The following is a 15,983-nucleotide window of genomic DNA, read 5'->3' on the forward strand; positions in this document are numbered from 1 at the left end:
ATTGTTTGGAGTGGTCCATGTCTAGTGAGAGATGTCTTTTGGTTGATATCACAATGATGTTTCGTCGACTTACCTCAGTCCAAGGATCTCCTGAGCGGTGCAACTCTTGGTACTGAATGTTGAACGGCGCTTCGTTTATGATGAGGAAGAACGGAGTAAACACCACCATCTTTGTCAAACTGTTGAATGACAGCTGATTTGTTACAGCCACCTAATTGAAATAAAAATACAAGTTGTACGACATCCACAATAAAATCTTTATAATTATTCAGACACGATAAATGAGTACTGACTGTTGGAGGCGTTTCACGAGGCAGCACAGTTAGGGAAGAATTTAAACACACTTGCAAAGCAAGCGAGTTGTGAGATCGGGTCATGATTGTTTTCTTTTTCATATCGGGTCCATAGCGGCTCGCATACTTGTTGAAAGTCAGAATGATTGTATGTCATAACTCTTTTTTCTCTGAATCCAATAATTGTTCAGAATTGTTATAAAACAAACCTAACCTATAGCTTTCTATAGAATGATCATTTAAAAATTTCAGGAATAATTAAGGTTTCAGTGGGAAAAAAAATATGACAAACGATGATTCGGACAAAAATTACGGTATGGCTGGCGAAGAATATGCTAACTTTGGTGCTCCCTGATGTAACACATAAGAGACATCAAAAACTCACTTTTTTAACCTTATTTTACTAAATATTTATGAATGTTAAAATTACGGAATTCAAAAAAAACGTAAATTAAGAACCTCTTACAATGTTTTACTGCACATAATTAAATATCTTAGTACTTCTTTAATTTTAACGAAAATTCACAGAATACCCTTCAGTCAAGTAGGACTTGCCTGGTACGTCCTACCCTCATGTCGGCATATCACCACTCCAGAACTTCCGGGCACGTCCAGTGAGAACTTATCGGACCACTCCCCGAAGCCAATCCTGATAGCAGCTTTCTTCTTGCCGAAAAAGTTCTTGGCTCGGAAAGAGAACAGTATCGGCTCTTTATATTCCTTTGGATGGAAGATCACGTTGCCAGTTTCGTCTACGTTCTGAAATAAAAGTATACTTTTAATGCCAATGTTTCGTTTCAAGAACAGTGGAAACCGCACCGTAGAAATTATCTTAGAAGCCGTAACTTTAAAACCACATTGCTGCAAAGGCATCCTTAGAAATATTTGATGTTCAGCGTTAAAGTATGTATGGTCATAATGTCTTGTAGTCCTATAAAATTGATAGTCTTAATATTAAGAAGAAAAAAATACAGAACTATTAAGAAAAATACACAAAACTAATCATGCAAAACATGCTGTTAAGGATATTTCTAACCTATCTAACTACCTGAACCTAACTAAAAAAAAGCGATTAGTGCTAAACGTGATCAAAATAAATAAATGATATTACAGTAGGGTCATAGTAATCCATTAGTAAATCGGCTACACCAATCCAAAACCAAACATTTACAAAAAAAGGCCACTTACAAAACACGACACTGAAACTTGAACATGGTAAAAAACAAGTGACGCCCGCGGAATTAAATTTAATCTGAAAAGTTTAGAGACGGCACCGAAAATAAATAAATAAAAACACCATAGTAACTTCGGCGTTTAAATAAAGACCCCCTAAAACCAAACGAAAAAGGTGCTAACTCCCGTAGTGCCCCTTATTATTTACATTCTGAAGCGTTTGCACTCACCGGCAAACAGCCATGTCGCCTAAGATATTTACCGCAACTTGATTGTTTTATCTGGAATGTACATCACAAAATCTGGATTACAAAGTTACGATTACGTCCAAACTTTCCTTCTTACGCGTTTTCTAAAAAAAAATCAATAAACGCGTATAGAACTTACGAAGGATTTTAGTCTGATCAACTAATGTACGACTATTTCATGACCCTACTGAGCATGCCAATAAATACATGACAATACAATAATTGAAACCAAAACAACCTAATGCTAGTAGTGCTTTCGCAAAAGTTAGTCCACAACAACCGTGGAAAGCGACGCATCAGAGGCAAATGTCAAATAAAGCAAAAATGAATAAATTAATAGGATAACGCTTCGTCACATCTCGGATACCTTATTGGGAGTGCTGGAATCTTTTTCTGGTTTCTTTGATTTCTGCAATCATGGAATATTTATGCCAATCGTTTTGGTCTCGATTATATCAGATATAAAACTACGTGATATTTCAAGATTAAAAGTTCCAATCGTTTTGGTCTCGATTATATCAGGTATAAGTAAAACTACACAATGAGATTTCAAGATTAAAAGTGACGTCAAAATACCCAAGACGTTAAATACTAAACCAAGTACATTTCCGATTTTTGTTATAGGTTACAAATACTGAAGTGCCAGGGATAAATATACTTTAGATTTAAAATTATTTTAATTACAATGCAATACAGATACAAAATAGCCTACTTCATTCCCAAAGAGAGAACAACGTTTTAGCCAAACCAAATGAGTATACAATTTTATCCTTACGATCACAATGTCAAACTGCGAGATTTTTAAACAACCCGCCAAAATAAACACACTACACGTCCGAGCGTACATCTCTATTTCCGCAGGTAAACCTTCTAAACAGTTTGCATAAGACAACGTCACAATTTTCACTAAGAACTTTGAAGCATTTCTCTCGAACGTATAGTGTTTTATTCCATCCCAAACAAACAAAACAACAACTAAAAAGTGTAAGAACTTACCCTATAACACAGCGTTAGGCCTGTCTTATTCAACATCCAGAACGGGCAATATAAAGATAGGACTTGAGTGCCTTCCATTTCTGCGCTATGCATACCCAAGTCCAGTGTCATCACAGACGGACTGTCGTGAGATTCGAAAGACCAAACCGATAGTTCGGTTTCGGTGTCAGGGAGATTCTTGGTACACACCCAACATTTGTCCAAGTAATTTTGTATCTGGAAAATTTTGACCGTAATTTAACTTAAGCAAGCAGGTAAATGTCACGTTTGAAACTGGATTTAGACGGTAATAGCCCTGCTCAGCGGGCTGTTTGACAAACTACAGGATACTGACGTGCCTGCTGGCAATTGGCACTCTGCTGGCTAATATTGATAAGTTTGTTTCTTTCTAATCATCATCATATCAGCTGCAGAACCTCCACTGGACATCCCCCCATTCCCATTTTTTTTTATTGATGTTTAGTTCTGTGCAATATTTAAGTTAGAGTCCTTTATTATTGAGTATGCATCTAACTTCAAATGTTATGACTTTCTCTACTAATCATAGTCATTTACTCGTAACATAATATGTGTATTGGCTCTTACCATACGCCTATTCTTGTATGAAATAAAAACATAAACAGTATTAACTGGGCAGGGAGAGGCAGCGTGACAAGCTTTAGAATGAAAAAAGAGCACAGTCTAAATAAGTTACTTAGTAAGTGTTAGTAAGTTTCCTTACCATTACAACAATAGAGGCCTTATTCGGTGACAGATGCGACAAATGGAACATCTCTCCCGGCTTGAACGTCTGCGTCCGTTTCAATCCTAATTGCGATACGACAATGTCCACCGGCAAACAGTTTTGCATTTTGACCGCCGGTTTTAGAACGATATCGTAACAAGACGAAGCGAACGTGTGGCGGTTTGTGTTCTCGTAGAATACCTGCTCCATTGTTCCTATCGCCTGTGGAAATTTAAAAAATATTTATCTAATAATTCTAAAAGATTTAGTGCATGAACGCACTATGTTAGTCGCCCGCCCCTTTCCAAATTATCGCTTAAGAAAGAGACGGCGCGCTAAAAACAGGCGTGCTAAAAAAAAGTGATTACACGAAGACTCAATAAACCCTATGCTTCAGGTAAATAAGTAACAAATGAAAGATTGTAGTGGAATAACAGGAGTAAAAATTATACATTTGTTTTTTCTTCAAATTCTTGGTCGAATAATCAAACGCCGAGTACCTTGAGATAGAACTTTTCGCCGCTCATTTTATCTTTAGAATCGCACTGCAGTAGCTTGGCAATCTTGACTTCTTGCTGCAATTCGCGCCAGATGAACGGGGATACTGACACTGTGAAGCCTGCAGGAAAACATTCCTTTAAAATATGAGATATGTCATTTACGAGGCAAGCTAAGCGAGAATTTAAGCCTCAGACAAGACGCCTACTATCCTTAACGCTAGTAGATGTGAGCGTTGAGCCTGTACACATTCCACACGGCACATTTTCTAGGCACAGAATACGTGCAGTTAACGTGCTTCAAAGGAAATTTTTGAGAATTTTCGGCGCCGTAAACGCATGCCGTTTACGCTTAAAAAATACGCCGTGTGTATCGGCCCTTATTGTAACCATATCTAACGCGCGAGCCTTATGCTACATTTACACGCTTGCCGAGGCTTGCCAAGCGTCTACAAAGTCCAAGCCTATACAAACGCTTGAATGACATTTACACGCTTGCAAGCGCGTTAGAGTATTCCGGACAGGCAAGCATGGCAGACGTGGACCTCGAAGTTGCTTCGGCTCTTGTGTTGAGCTTGACATATTTTTATTTAAAGAAAAAGGTTACAATTTCTTCGTTAGTCCAAGCACTCATGATGGTCACTAAATATGTAAGTCCGGATGGCGTGAGCTCCTGAGCGACACTAAACACGAGCCAACGTGTAAACACGTCGCTAGCGCTTGCCGCAAGTTCCTTTGATCTGTGTTGAAAAACCGACACCGCCCCGGATCGGCGGCAAGCGCTGGCAAGCTCACGCAAGCCTATCCAAGCGGGCCGTATAAACGCTTGTGCCTGTGAGAACTTGCCGAAGCTTGGCAAGCGGTTAAATGTAGCATAACGCCTTACGCTTAAGATTGGCATGGGATTTCGGTCACATCGTCTAGTGTTTATTTACGGCCGGCCACGACCACGTGCAACCTATACATATAGCTGACTATTTTTAAATAAATTGGGAGTTTGTACAATGGACCGGTGAGCGTCTCGGCCGTGCGATGAACGGAGAATTCGCTTGTCGCGCGTAATCGTGACGGGACCTGCAGAGCTACTACGAAACTTGAAACTCGTACCGTCCCTCTCGCTCTCGTATTAAATAGTATAAGTATCAGAGGAACCGCACGACACGAACTTCGAGTTTCGTAGTAGCCTTGCAGTAGGCATCTTGTCTACGGACGTTGAGACCACATCCAACGATAATTTAAAACAAACGTTCTGTTGTTAGATTTAGAAGGTCTGCGGACGCAGTCAAACAAGTCGAATATTTTCATCACCGCATATAAATAGATTTAACTATATTCAAGATAGATTCAGGATTCTCATATAGTGGGATGAAGGTCTTAATTTTTTTCAAGTTTAAATAACAAGTAAAATTAGAGAAAATTATCGCTGGACATGTTCGGAGATTTTTTGATGCGCGAAATGAACTTTTCATGATCAGCAAAGCTAATATAGCCATGGCAGCGGCGCATAGTTACCATGCGTCTCTCCTTCAGAATATGTGCTGGCTACACAAAGAGATTTAAAGTAGGTCATTGTCATATTTGTTTATAAGAACTTATGGAACAGATTATGATTACAAGTTTCAGTTTTAGAGTTTGAAAGATTAGTCCTAGATTACAAATAGTAGACTGTACAACAAGAGCATAAAACAAGTCATTTTACCCAATACGTTCATATAGCCACCCGAGTCGGTACGGCGAAGGTGGATAGACACGTCGAGGGGAAAATGAGTTTTACACTCTGCTTTTCACTTCGAATAAATATAAATAGCAACGGTGGAAACAATAATTATTCACTTACTATGTACTTTTTATTTGTCATGCATTACTAATTAGTTTTTTTTTAGTTTTATTGATTTATTTTAATTGATTTGATTGATTTTTAGTTTTATATAAACTAACTGAACCACACCACACGCGCGGCCACATACACTCGGAATTCCGTTTCGGAATTTCGATTCGAAATATCGATTCGGGATTCCGTAAATACAACACATCATTATCATCATCATCATCCCAGCCTATATACGTCCCACTGCTGGGCACAGGCCTCCTCTCAAAACAAGAGGGCTTGGGCCATAGTTCCCACGCGGGCCAGTGCGGATTGGGAACTTCGCACGCACCATTGAATCGCTTCGCAGGTTTGTGCAGGTTTCCTCACGATGTTTTCCTTCACCGCAAAGCTCGTGGTAAATTTCAAATGTAATTCCGCATATGAATTTCGAAAAACTCAGAGTTGCGAGCCGGGGTTCGAACCCACGACCCTCTGCTTGAGAGGCGATAGGTCAAACCACTAGGCCACCACGGCATACGTTTATTTCAATTCCGAACGCGCAGGCTAACATGCGGAATTCCGAATCAGAGAAAAGTTCGAACGGAAAACGAATATCTGTATATGGTAGGTCCGTAGAGATGTGTATGGATTTACCTCGTTCGATGTCCCGAATCGATATTTCGAATCTAAATTCCGAAACGGATTTCCGAATGTATGTTGGCCGCCCTTAGAAGGTTATTGGATTAGCCACAGAGTGGGTACCGCGTGACGGGCACCGACGGCAAGGCAGGCCGAGGCGGAGATGACACGATGACCTAGACTCGGAACTGACGATTGGCCAAATTTAGCTCTGGATAGGAAGATGTTAAAGTCAAGAGGGAGGCCTTTGCCCAGCAGTGGAACAGTCATAGACTAAGGGGCTGTTTCACCATCCATTGATTAGTGTTAACAGACGGTTAAATGTGATGCCGTCTCTATTTGTTTTGTTCGAATAGACGGAGACGGCATCACATTTAACCGTCAGTTAACACTAATCAATGGATGGTGAAACAGCTCCTAAATATACAGTATAATAATCGGATTAGTCTGATTGAAAGCTTACAGGGGCTTTTCGTTCAAAGTGTAGTCACGCTTTTGACGCAGTACACTTTGAACGTTGACAGGGTGTTGTCAAGAGTGTGTGGAGTGCTTGGTTACCTTCAACGGAAAAGAATATTTCCGCGGTAGGAGTGTGCACAGCTTGCAGTGGCAGCCTCAAAATGGCGCCCGGCTTCACTTCACCCAGCAGACGCACTTCGTTGCCGCTCAGAGTCATGTAGTAGACGGATACGTTCACTGACAGGCTGTTTGTCACCTGAGAAAATATACATTCTAAAATATTTGAATATAATATTTTCAAGGTTAATACATTAAATTGTTACTGACTGACTGCCTCATCCGCCCCTAGGCCTAGCTTAGCTAGGCTTTGGCCCTAGGGTACCTACTGAATTTTGCATTGAGGTTGCCTTCATGATATGGGTAGACAAGGAATAATGACGGATTTATTTTAAATTCCAACGGGATATTGAATAAAGGAAGTGTGTATAGGGTATGTCTGACCACAAGGCTTTTAATACAAGGTTCGATTGTAATCCCATAACTAATATAGTTTTGTTCTGTAACATTTTCAAATAATTTGAATTTGGATAATTAAATTGATCCTTAAAGTTTAATCGTTAAATCAGTGTATCTGACATGGTGGTGTTATCAGTGTCTTGTAGGACGGGGAATTTTCTTCGCACGGAGGCTTTTAAATAATATGTCATCTCTACGGTTAACATTTAACAATGAGCTGTCAATTTAGCGTTCAGTGGCAGACTTGACACCCCACACTTTAGTCTACTCGTGACCACGGCAACTGTAACGTTGCCAAAACGTCGAGGTAAATACTACTTGTGATATAATAGCGTGATAAGTCCCGTTTGTGGTATATTGACTATGAATTTAGCGTTGTATTGCTATACACTGAAAATTACATTTAATCTGCATGAAAAAAAAACACTGGTCATGTCTTTAAAAGGTTGCAGAACAAAAGTAGCTCAGTCATACAGTAGAAATGAAACTTAAGCCCTCTGGTCAGAGACGGTGCGTAGCGAAGGATATAACAACAATTGATATAATTTTCATTTGATATAATGTAATTTATCTTAAAAATCAAATATTTATTTTGTTATTAATTCGATTTGATTACTTTGGGTTAGGTTAGGTTAGGTTTATTTTATAAAAAAAGTTATGTGAAGCTCCTTTCCTATCAAATTATATCAAATATTGTTATATCCTTTGTAATTACATCAAATGTTGTTATACCGATTATTAGGTTAGATTTCATTAAAACAAAATTGCATAATGCTTAACTAATTTGACTCATTTTCAAATGGCCATGATCCCATAATGTCTAAATATAAAATTGACGCATTATTAAAATGAACGAATGTCATAATGAATTTGACCGAAAACGTCCAATTCCCGAAATGACTAAATATTGATATATACGTTACATTTCCTTCAAACACCGCAAAGGCAAAATGTCACAGTCTCAAAATACCAAATTTTTTTTACAAGCTTTTATCTAGTTTAACTGTCATGATAACTGTTTAATATTTACTTAGGTATTTTGGGATTTGGTTGTTTTGCGATGAAGGTGTTAAAATTCAGTCGCATTAAAAATCCGGTGTTTTGAGAAAAAAATATAGGTATTTTGGGATTCAGCCATTTTGACACCTAAAGCCTAAAATTGCTAAAAGTGGCTCCGGAGCGGTATCGTTTCGTGTGCTCTGCCTACCCCATTAGGGAATACAGGCGTAGGCGTGATGTTTGTGTGTGTGTGTTATTTAGAAATCTAGGTATGTTGGTAATAGGGTATAACGAAATCAAGGAAAAATGAGACCTAACCTCCATGGAACCGCCCTGCTTGTGTTTGACACTACATAACAGTTATGCAGCGTTCTGCGTTGCGATCAAGGCACTAGCGCTTAAGTATGTTCTTACCTGTACGACGCTCCTCAGGTATATATGCAAGGCTGCTTCTTGCATGACGACGTCGGAGATGAGTCCGCGCGACTCGTGCAAGAACACGTGCGGCGCGTGCCGGTCCACGGAGCCGCTCTGCTTGCGCCCTAGTGGGAAATAGCGTTTGTCTGCTCGCTCCACCGGCACTTGGACTTCCTCCTCTAGTTCTACTATCTGTGAAAATGGTGCAAACAGTGAGAAAACTGTCTTGGGTGTGCGATTTAGTGAGATGGCCATGAGGCGAATTTTCGACACCTGTCCTGTCGCGTGAGATGTGACATTTAGATTGACTTGACAGATTGACCCCTATACTACCCTAGTTAAAAGTACAGTGTAATCGATCCTCCCCTCTTTTTTTTCGACTGGATGGCAAACGAGCAAGTGGATCTCCTGATGGTAAGAGATCACCACCACCCATAAACATCTGCAACACCAGGGGTATTGCAGATGCGTTGTCAACCTAGAGGCCTAAGATGGGATACCTCAAGTGCCATTAATTCCACCGGCTGTCTTACTCTCCACGCCGAAACACAACAGTGCAAGCACTGCTGCTTCACGGCAGGATTAGCAAGCAAGATGGTGGTAGCAATCCGGGCGGACCTTGCAGTCCTACAACCTGCCAACCTGCCTACCTGTACTTTCAGGGTTCCAGTTATTTTATTAACACCTTGTAATGAATACGAGTATGTACTCGTATTTAATTCTTTAGTTACTACATGTATTCTTCTATTGACCCATACCTTGACACTTAATTTGAGCTGTGGTGGTGGTTCATTAAGTTTCATCAGGTTGAGTCCACCGTGTTTCAACTGCAATGGTACGCTGGCACCCGTCTCAAACACTACCTCTCTGAAAGTAAAGACAATGACCTTATAGTCCAAGCTTTGCTTAGTTTGGGACAAGGTCAATTGGTGTCAATTTATTATTATTATTATTTATTATTCCTTGTACATAACCATTTCACATAACCACCACTAGTAAGGGGATAAATTATTTCCTAACTTAATTATAGGTCCTGGCGCTTCGCCGCCGTTACCATTCCGCTACGCTACCGTTATGCTAAATTGACAATAAAAGTGACTAATTAGTAATTACATTACCGAAATCTCTTTGTAGTAGGAAACATTTAGCCCCTTCTAGTGTTGGTTATAATATATGAAGAACAAGGTCATTATTTACACCAAAAATAACATGATAGACTTCCACAATTTATTTATTTATTGTTGGGTGGAAAAATTGTAAACCTGTAGCCAGTGTCGACTGCGTCGCTAGTAAGGAACACCGTGAAATCGTGGTTGTCTTCGAGCAACAGTTTGGCCGTGAGCCCCGTGCAATTGTGTAGGACGTACGGAGCACCGTAATACTCTGACTTGTCCCTCTGCAAAAAATATTAGTATTTAAAAAAATATGTATGTATGTACCATGCATGTATGTAAACACTTTGTTTTAGAAATTATAAACTACTATTTACAAAATATTCACATAACCTGAAGAATACAGAAAACAAAAAGCGTTTTCAAAACTTAAGGAGAAGGTATGAGCCACATTTTCTACAAGCTTTCCCTGAACGATCTCACGGTTGGAGATTGATGAGAGAAGATAATCTTTTTACAAGCTTTAATGTTACTTGCTGTTTGTTGTTGTTGGTTTTTTTCTAGCAAGTTACTTTTGATTCACTTCCAGTGGTCGGAATGACTTGGAATATAGTATAACAATACAAGTACAGTCAATAAAAAGTGCAGTCACCAAAAAAAAGCTTGTAGTTATCAAAATTCAATTTTTTTGCAGAAACTTATTTTCACGGGCAACCGAGTTTTGCTCGGGCTAAAACTCGATAATAAGCGTTTTCCCGGCGATAAAACCAAGCTAGATCGGTTTTTCAACCTCCGCATACCAAATTTCATCAAAATCATTGGAGCCGTATCAGAGATTCTGATTTTATATATATATTATACAATAATTGCTCATTTAAAGGTATTAGATTAGATAGATACTATTCTATTTATAAAGGGTTTTCTAGATAGATATCTCGACAGACGGACAGCGAAGCGACAGTTATAGAGTTCCGTTTGTCACCCTTCGGGTTCGGAACCATAAATAGAAAACAAAAAGTATTTGATATTATTTGTTTGTAAAAATGCAAGCTATGCATTAATCGTATTATCATTATCTCACCCCTCCCAGCGTAAATATAGCGAAGGTTATAATTTATTCGCCTCAGCTGAATTATTGAAAAGCATTGCAGTAAAATTCTTACTTGATCATCATTTTTTTAGAAGAGGCGGCTGTTACGGATTGATCGTTCGCGGCAATGGCTGCAGCGAACGAGTTTCCGAGCATCGCGAGTACCTGTTAAAAACATTAATAAATAAATAAATAAATATCATGGGACACTTGACACCAATCGACTATGGATACTAGGCAACGGATAAACATACTTATACAGATAAATACGTACTTAAATACATATTAAACATCCAAGACCCGAGAACAAACATTCGTATTATTCATACAAATATCTGCCCCGGCCGGGAATCGAACCCGGGACCTCAAGCTTCGTAGTCAGGTTCTCTAACCACTCGGCCATCCTGTCGTCAAATTGTAGCATATTGTAGCATAACATTGTTTTATCTGACAACCGGATAGCTAAGTTGTTAGTGACCCTGGTTACGAAGGTAGAGGATGCGGGTGCGTTCCGCGTGACGGACAAATATTTGTTTAATTAATACGAATGTTTTTACTGGAGTCTTGAATGTTTGTATGTATTTAAGTATATATTTATCTAATTTATCTATAATATGTATATCTATCCATTGTCTAGCATCGACAGTACAAGCTTTGCATAGTTTGGCTAGGTCAATTGGTGTAATTTGTTATAAAATATTATTACTATTTGTTTCGTATTGAATTTTTTTTGTAATGTACATAACCAATGGGTATAATATAATAACATTTTTGAGATTCAATTGTTACTGACATAGGTAACTTGATATGGGCCAAGTTTGTATTAGCTGTGTACTAAACAAGTTAATATTTCTTGAATTTTCGGTCAGCTTCTGTGGTCACACAGACTCTACGCCTGACATTCATACGTGGTATATAAAACTAAAAATGAAGAGGCCTTTACCCAGCAGTGGGTGGATGTGGGCTGATTTGATTGATTGATATAAAAATATTCACATGTAGCTACTCCTAGCGCCATCTAGTGAGCAAATATAAAAACTCCAACTACATTGCGCCATCGAAGTTGCTCAACTCGAGCGCATATAATATATAATAATATATGTATATTATACAACTTCCGACGCTCTTCCTTCGGACTTCGGTCCCCAGGCATAACACCTGCCTAGAAAGAGACCTCTATATTGCAGCCTGCCGCCAAACTTAAAAATATAAGTAATTAAATTTGTTTGTACCTCCATTCCGGTGCGAGTGATGGTAATTTCCAAAGGCTCGCTGCTAGAAACACAGACAGTCTTGTTGGGTTGCCGCTGCGCCACAGCCTGTGCGTTAGCGGCGTCGTCCGTCGTATCGATGGTAGTCTGCTCTTGCGGACGCATCACAATCTAGTACAAACAGTATTCCGAAATTAAGTTACTGTAAGGTCGGAATACTTTGACTCAATGAAGAGTAACTTTGGCCCATATGATAGTTTGACTCAATAAAGACTAACTTTGGCCCATGTGAAAAAGGGTCTTATAAAAAACACTAAAGGTCTCTACCCAGTAACGTGTCAGGCAAAAATTTATTTGTATTGAAAAGTATGAGACTAAGCCCATTAGCGCGTTTTCTAACCAACCGTCGCCATCGCGCGTGTCATGTATACTCTTGTCATTGCGTTCCTGACACATTCCTTTTACGGTCATGGCATGATACGTTGTAGCGGGTAGAGACCTTTAATCGTGGGCTGTCATCTTAAACCAATCATATAGCAACGTTTCATAATTTCAATGTAATAAATAATATAACCTGAAACGAATGTGTTAAGTAATTAAATTAATAAAATGTACATCACTTTATTAGGATAAACATATATTTAGAATGACAGTCCAAGTCATCAACAACTGTAACTAAGAAACCATTCAAATCAAATATGTGACACGCCTCCGCCGTGAATCAGAGGAGCAGGGAGTAGCTGGTCCAGGTGTCGGATCCACAGGAGTCCGCTGTCTGTCCTAATCTGATAATGTAGCTGTCCGAGACGGCGGACTACAATGCCAAACTCCCATTTGGTTTTCGATACCGAATAGTCCCTTGCTTGGACTCTGGCTCCGGGACTGAACTCTCTCCCGTCTGTACCGTGTCGAGGCTGTCTGGGGGGTGGTTTAGGAACTGCTCTGATCTTGGCAGCCAATCTTGTTCGTATTTCCCTTCCGAACATAATGACATATGGAGAGTCTCCTGAGGAAGTTGGTGTAGCTCGAAGAACGTGTTTCACTAAACGGATTTTCTGTGATATATCGCCACCCTCCCCCCTCTAATTTATGCAGTGCTCGTTTGGCAATCTGTACGAAACGTTCCGCTTGCCCGTTTGTAGCCGGGTGATACGGGGCAATTGTTTTATGTGCAATACCAGAGGTATGTAGGAAGTTTTCAAATTCTTGGAGACAAATTGTCTCGCGTTATCTGATACTACTGTATAGGGTAATCCAAAAGTATCAAATAATCCATCTAATTTCTGAATACAGAATGAGCTTGTCATCGTTTTAGTAGGAATTATTTCCACCCATTTTGAAAAGGCGTCCACTACAATAAAAAGTTGATAGCCAGATATAGGCCCTGCAAAATCAATATGAATTCTTTGCCAAGGACCAGTTGGATCTTCCCAATGATGTAGTGGGGCTTTAGGAGGTTCATTTTGATGTAATCTACAAGTTCGACATGATTTCACTTTAGTTTCGATATCTTTATCAATATTTTTCCAATATACGAAGCTACGAGCAAGAAGTTTCATTTTTAAAATCCCAATATGGCCAATGTGAAGTTCGTCTAAAATTTGTTGCTGTAATTTTCGAGGAATTATTACTCTCGTACCTTTTAGAATGCAGTCATTTTGCAGTGTCAATTCGTTGTCATTGTATCCTGATTCTCTAAGTGAATTTCCCGATTGTAGCGTTTGAAACAAGTTCCGTAGTTCGGGTCTTCTTTGTTTCTTTGGAAATAATTTCGGGTGAAATGTTTAATGTGTTTATCTGCCTTAGTTGAAATATGCCATGTTGGTCAATATTACTGTCGTTAACTTTTTCAACAGGAAATCGTGAGAGGTAGTCTGCATTGGAATGCTTTGAAGAACTTCTATATTCTATATTGTAGTCAAATCCAGATAGAAAATGTGCATAATGGAATAGCCTCATTGTACTCAATGTTGGTAAGGTTTGATGTGGATGGAAAATTGAAGTCAGTGGCTTGTGGTCTGTGATAAGGGTAAACTTGCGACCATAACAGTAGTGAAAGAATTTCTTTAATCCCCAGAATATAGCAGTTGCTTCTTTGTCGATTTGACTGTATTTCTTTTCACTATTAGTTAGAGATCTAGAGGCAAATGCTATTGGGCGATCTGAGCCATCCGGTAGTCTATGGCTGAGTACTGCACCCAGTCCTGTAGGTGACGCATCTGTTGCTAAAATTAATGGTTTTTTCTGATCGAAGTGTAATAAGACTCTTTCACTGAGTATTTCTGTTTTGACATTCTTGAAGCTTTCTTCGCATTTCGGAGACCAAATAAATTTTGTTCCTTTCTTCAGGAGTGCATTTAAAGGGCTTGTAATAGATGCAAGGTTAGGTATAAATTTATTATAGTAATTTGCCATACCCAAAAAGGTTCGTAGTTCGTTTACATTCGTCGGACGTTGTGCGTTGAAAATTGCTTTGACTTTATCTTGATTCTTATGCAATCCGTTTTTGTCAATTGTATGTCCCAAGTAATTAATACTTCTTTTGAAAAAGTGACATTTTTCCTTATTAACTCGAAGGTTACTTTCTTTGAGTTTCTCCAAGACTTGTCTAAGCCTACAAAGTAGTTCTTCTTCTGTAGAGCCCTGTATAATAATATCATCGAAAAAGCATTTTACTCCATCTATACCAAGTAATAATTGGTCCATAAACTTTTGCCAAAGGCTAGGGGCAACTTTAACTCCAAACATGAGCCGGTTTACCTTAAAAGTACCTTTATGTGTGCTTAAGGTTTGTAATAAGGCACTTTCTTCATCCATCACCATGTTCAAGTATGCTTGTGTGATGTCCAAGGTACAGAACAGTTGCCCGCCATTCATTTCAGCTAAAATATCTTCAATTATTGGAATTGGGTATTGTTCGTCTTTTATAACTTTGTTTAAAGTAATCTTGTAGTCAGCACAAAGTCTGATGCTGCCGTTAGGTTTGACTATCGGAACGACAGGTGTGCCCCAGTCTGAGTGGTCTATCTTTGTAATAATCCCTAATTTTTCAAGGCGGTTTATTTCGTCATCTACTTTGGTTCGTAATGCGTAAGGAATTCTACGAGGTTTGATAAAGATCGGTTGTGAGTTTTCTGTAAGAGTGAGGTGGCCTCGAATGTTGGGAATTTCGCCCAAATTTGAATTAAATACAGTGGAATCGTACTCTTCTAGTAATTTTTCTAGTTTCGGTATGTTTTCACATTGTTGGACGGTTCTCATATCGGCAAGCGTGATGTTGAACTCTTTCATCCAGCTTCGGCCGAGGATAGGGTCAACATTCTTGTCTATTATGTATAATTTTCCGTAGAAAGTCTGACTTCCATAGGTGCATTTGACATATACCACACCAGTGGGCGTAAATACTTCACCTGTGTAAGTTCTTAGCTTCATGTTAGTCGTGAAAACTTTCTTTTTAATGTTGAGCTTTTTATAATCTTTTAATGATATAGTAGAAAGTGTAGCGCCAGTATCAAATTCCATATTGACTCTTGTACCTTCAATTTCAATCGGTATAATGTATTTGTCAGAGATTTCACTTTTTACTAAGTTGATCTCCGCTGTGCTGTCGGCGCTGAGGCTGCTTGTAGAGTTATCCAGTAAGTTTGTGTTATTACTTCTACGTCCTTGTAAGCAGACTCGAGCTAAGTGGCCTTCTTTTTGGCACTTGCGACACGTGCTTTTTATGGTGACCTGTCGTTTTGCCGAGTTTCATTACGCAGATTTTCGTTTCGCAGATAACTATTGGCAGATTTTTCTT

The 15,983-nt window shown here is 39.1% G+C and overlaps 1 protein-coding gene across 1 annotated transcript in view; it reads right to left on the reverse strand.

The window, feature by feature from the left end:
- LOC141431487 (intermembrane lipid transfer protein Vps13-like) overlaps window positions 1-15,983 on the reverse strand; it is a 35,334-nt gene that overhangs the window by 18,498 nt on the left and 853 nt on the right. The window contains 13 exon segments of the mRNA XM_074092676.1: window positions 74-211; window positions 849-1,052; window positions 2,082-2,123; window positions 2,711-2,926; window positions 3,432-3,656; window positions 3,935-4,053; window positions 6,939-7,095; window positions 8,769-8,963; window positions 9,530-9,638; window positions 10,034-10,167; window positions 12,206-12,355; window positions 13,089-13,190; window positions 14,945-15,916. Coding sequence (XP_073948777.1) covers window positions 74-211; window positions 849-1,052; window positions 2,082-2,123; window positions 2,711-2,926; window positions 3,432-3,656; window positions 3,935-4,053; window positions 6,939-7,095; window positions 8,769-8,963; window positions 9,530-9,638; window positions 10,034-10,167; window positions 12,206-12,355; window positions 13,089-13,190; window positions 14,945-15,916 — 2,763 coding nt within the window.

Source organism: Choristoneura fumiferana, chromosome 9 (assembly GCF_025370935.1).
Source record: "Choristoneura fumiferana chromosome 9, NRCan_CFum_1, whole genome shotgun sequence".
Taxonomy (NCBI): Eukaryota; Metazoa; Arthropoda; class Insecta; order Lepidoptera; family Tortricidae; genus Choristoneura; species Choristoneura fumiferana.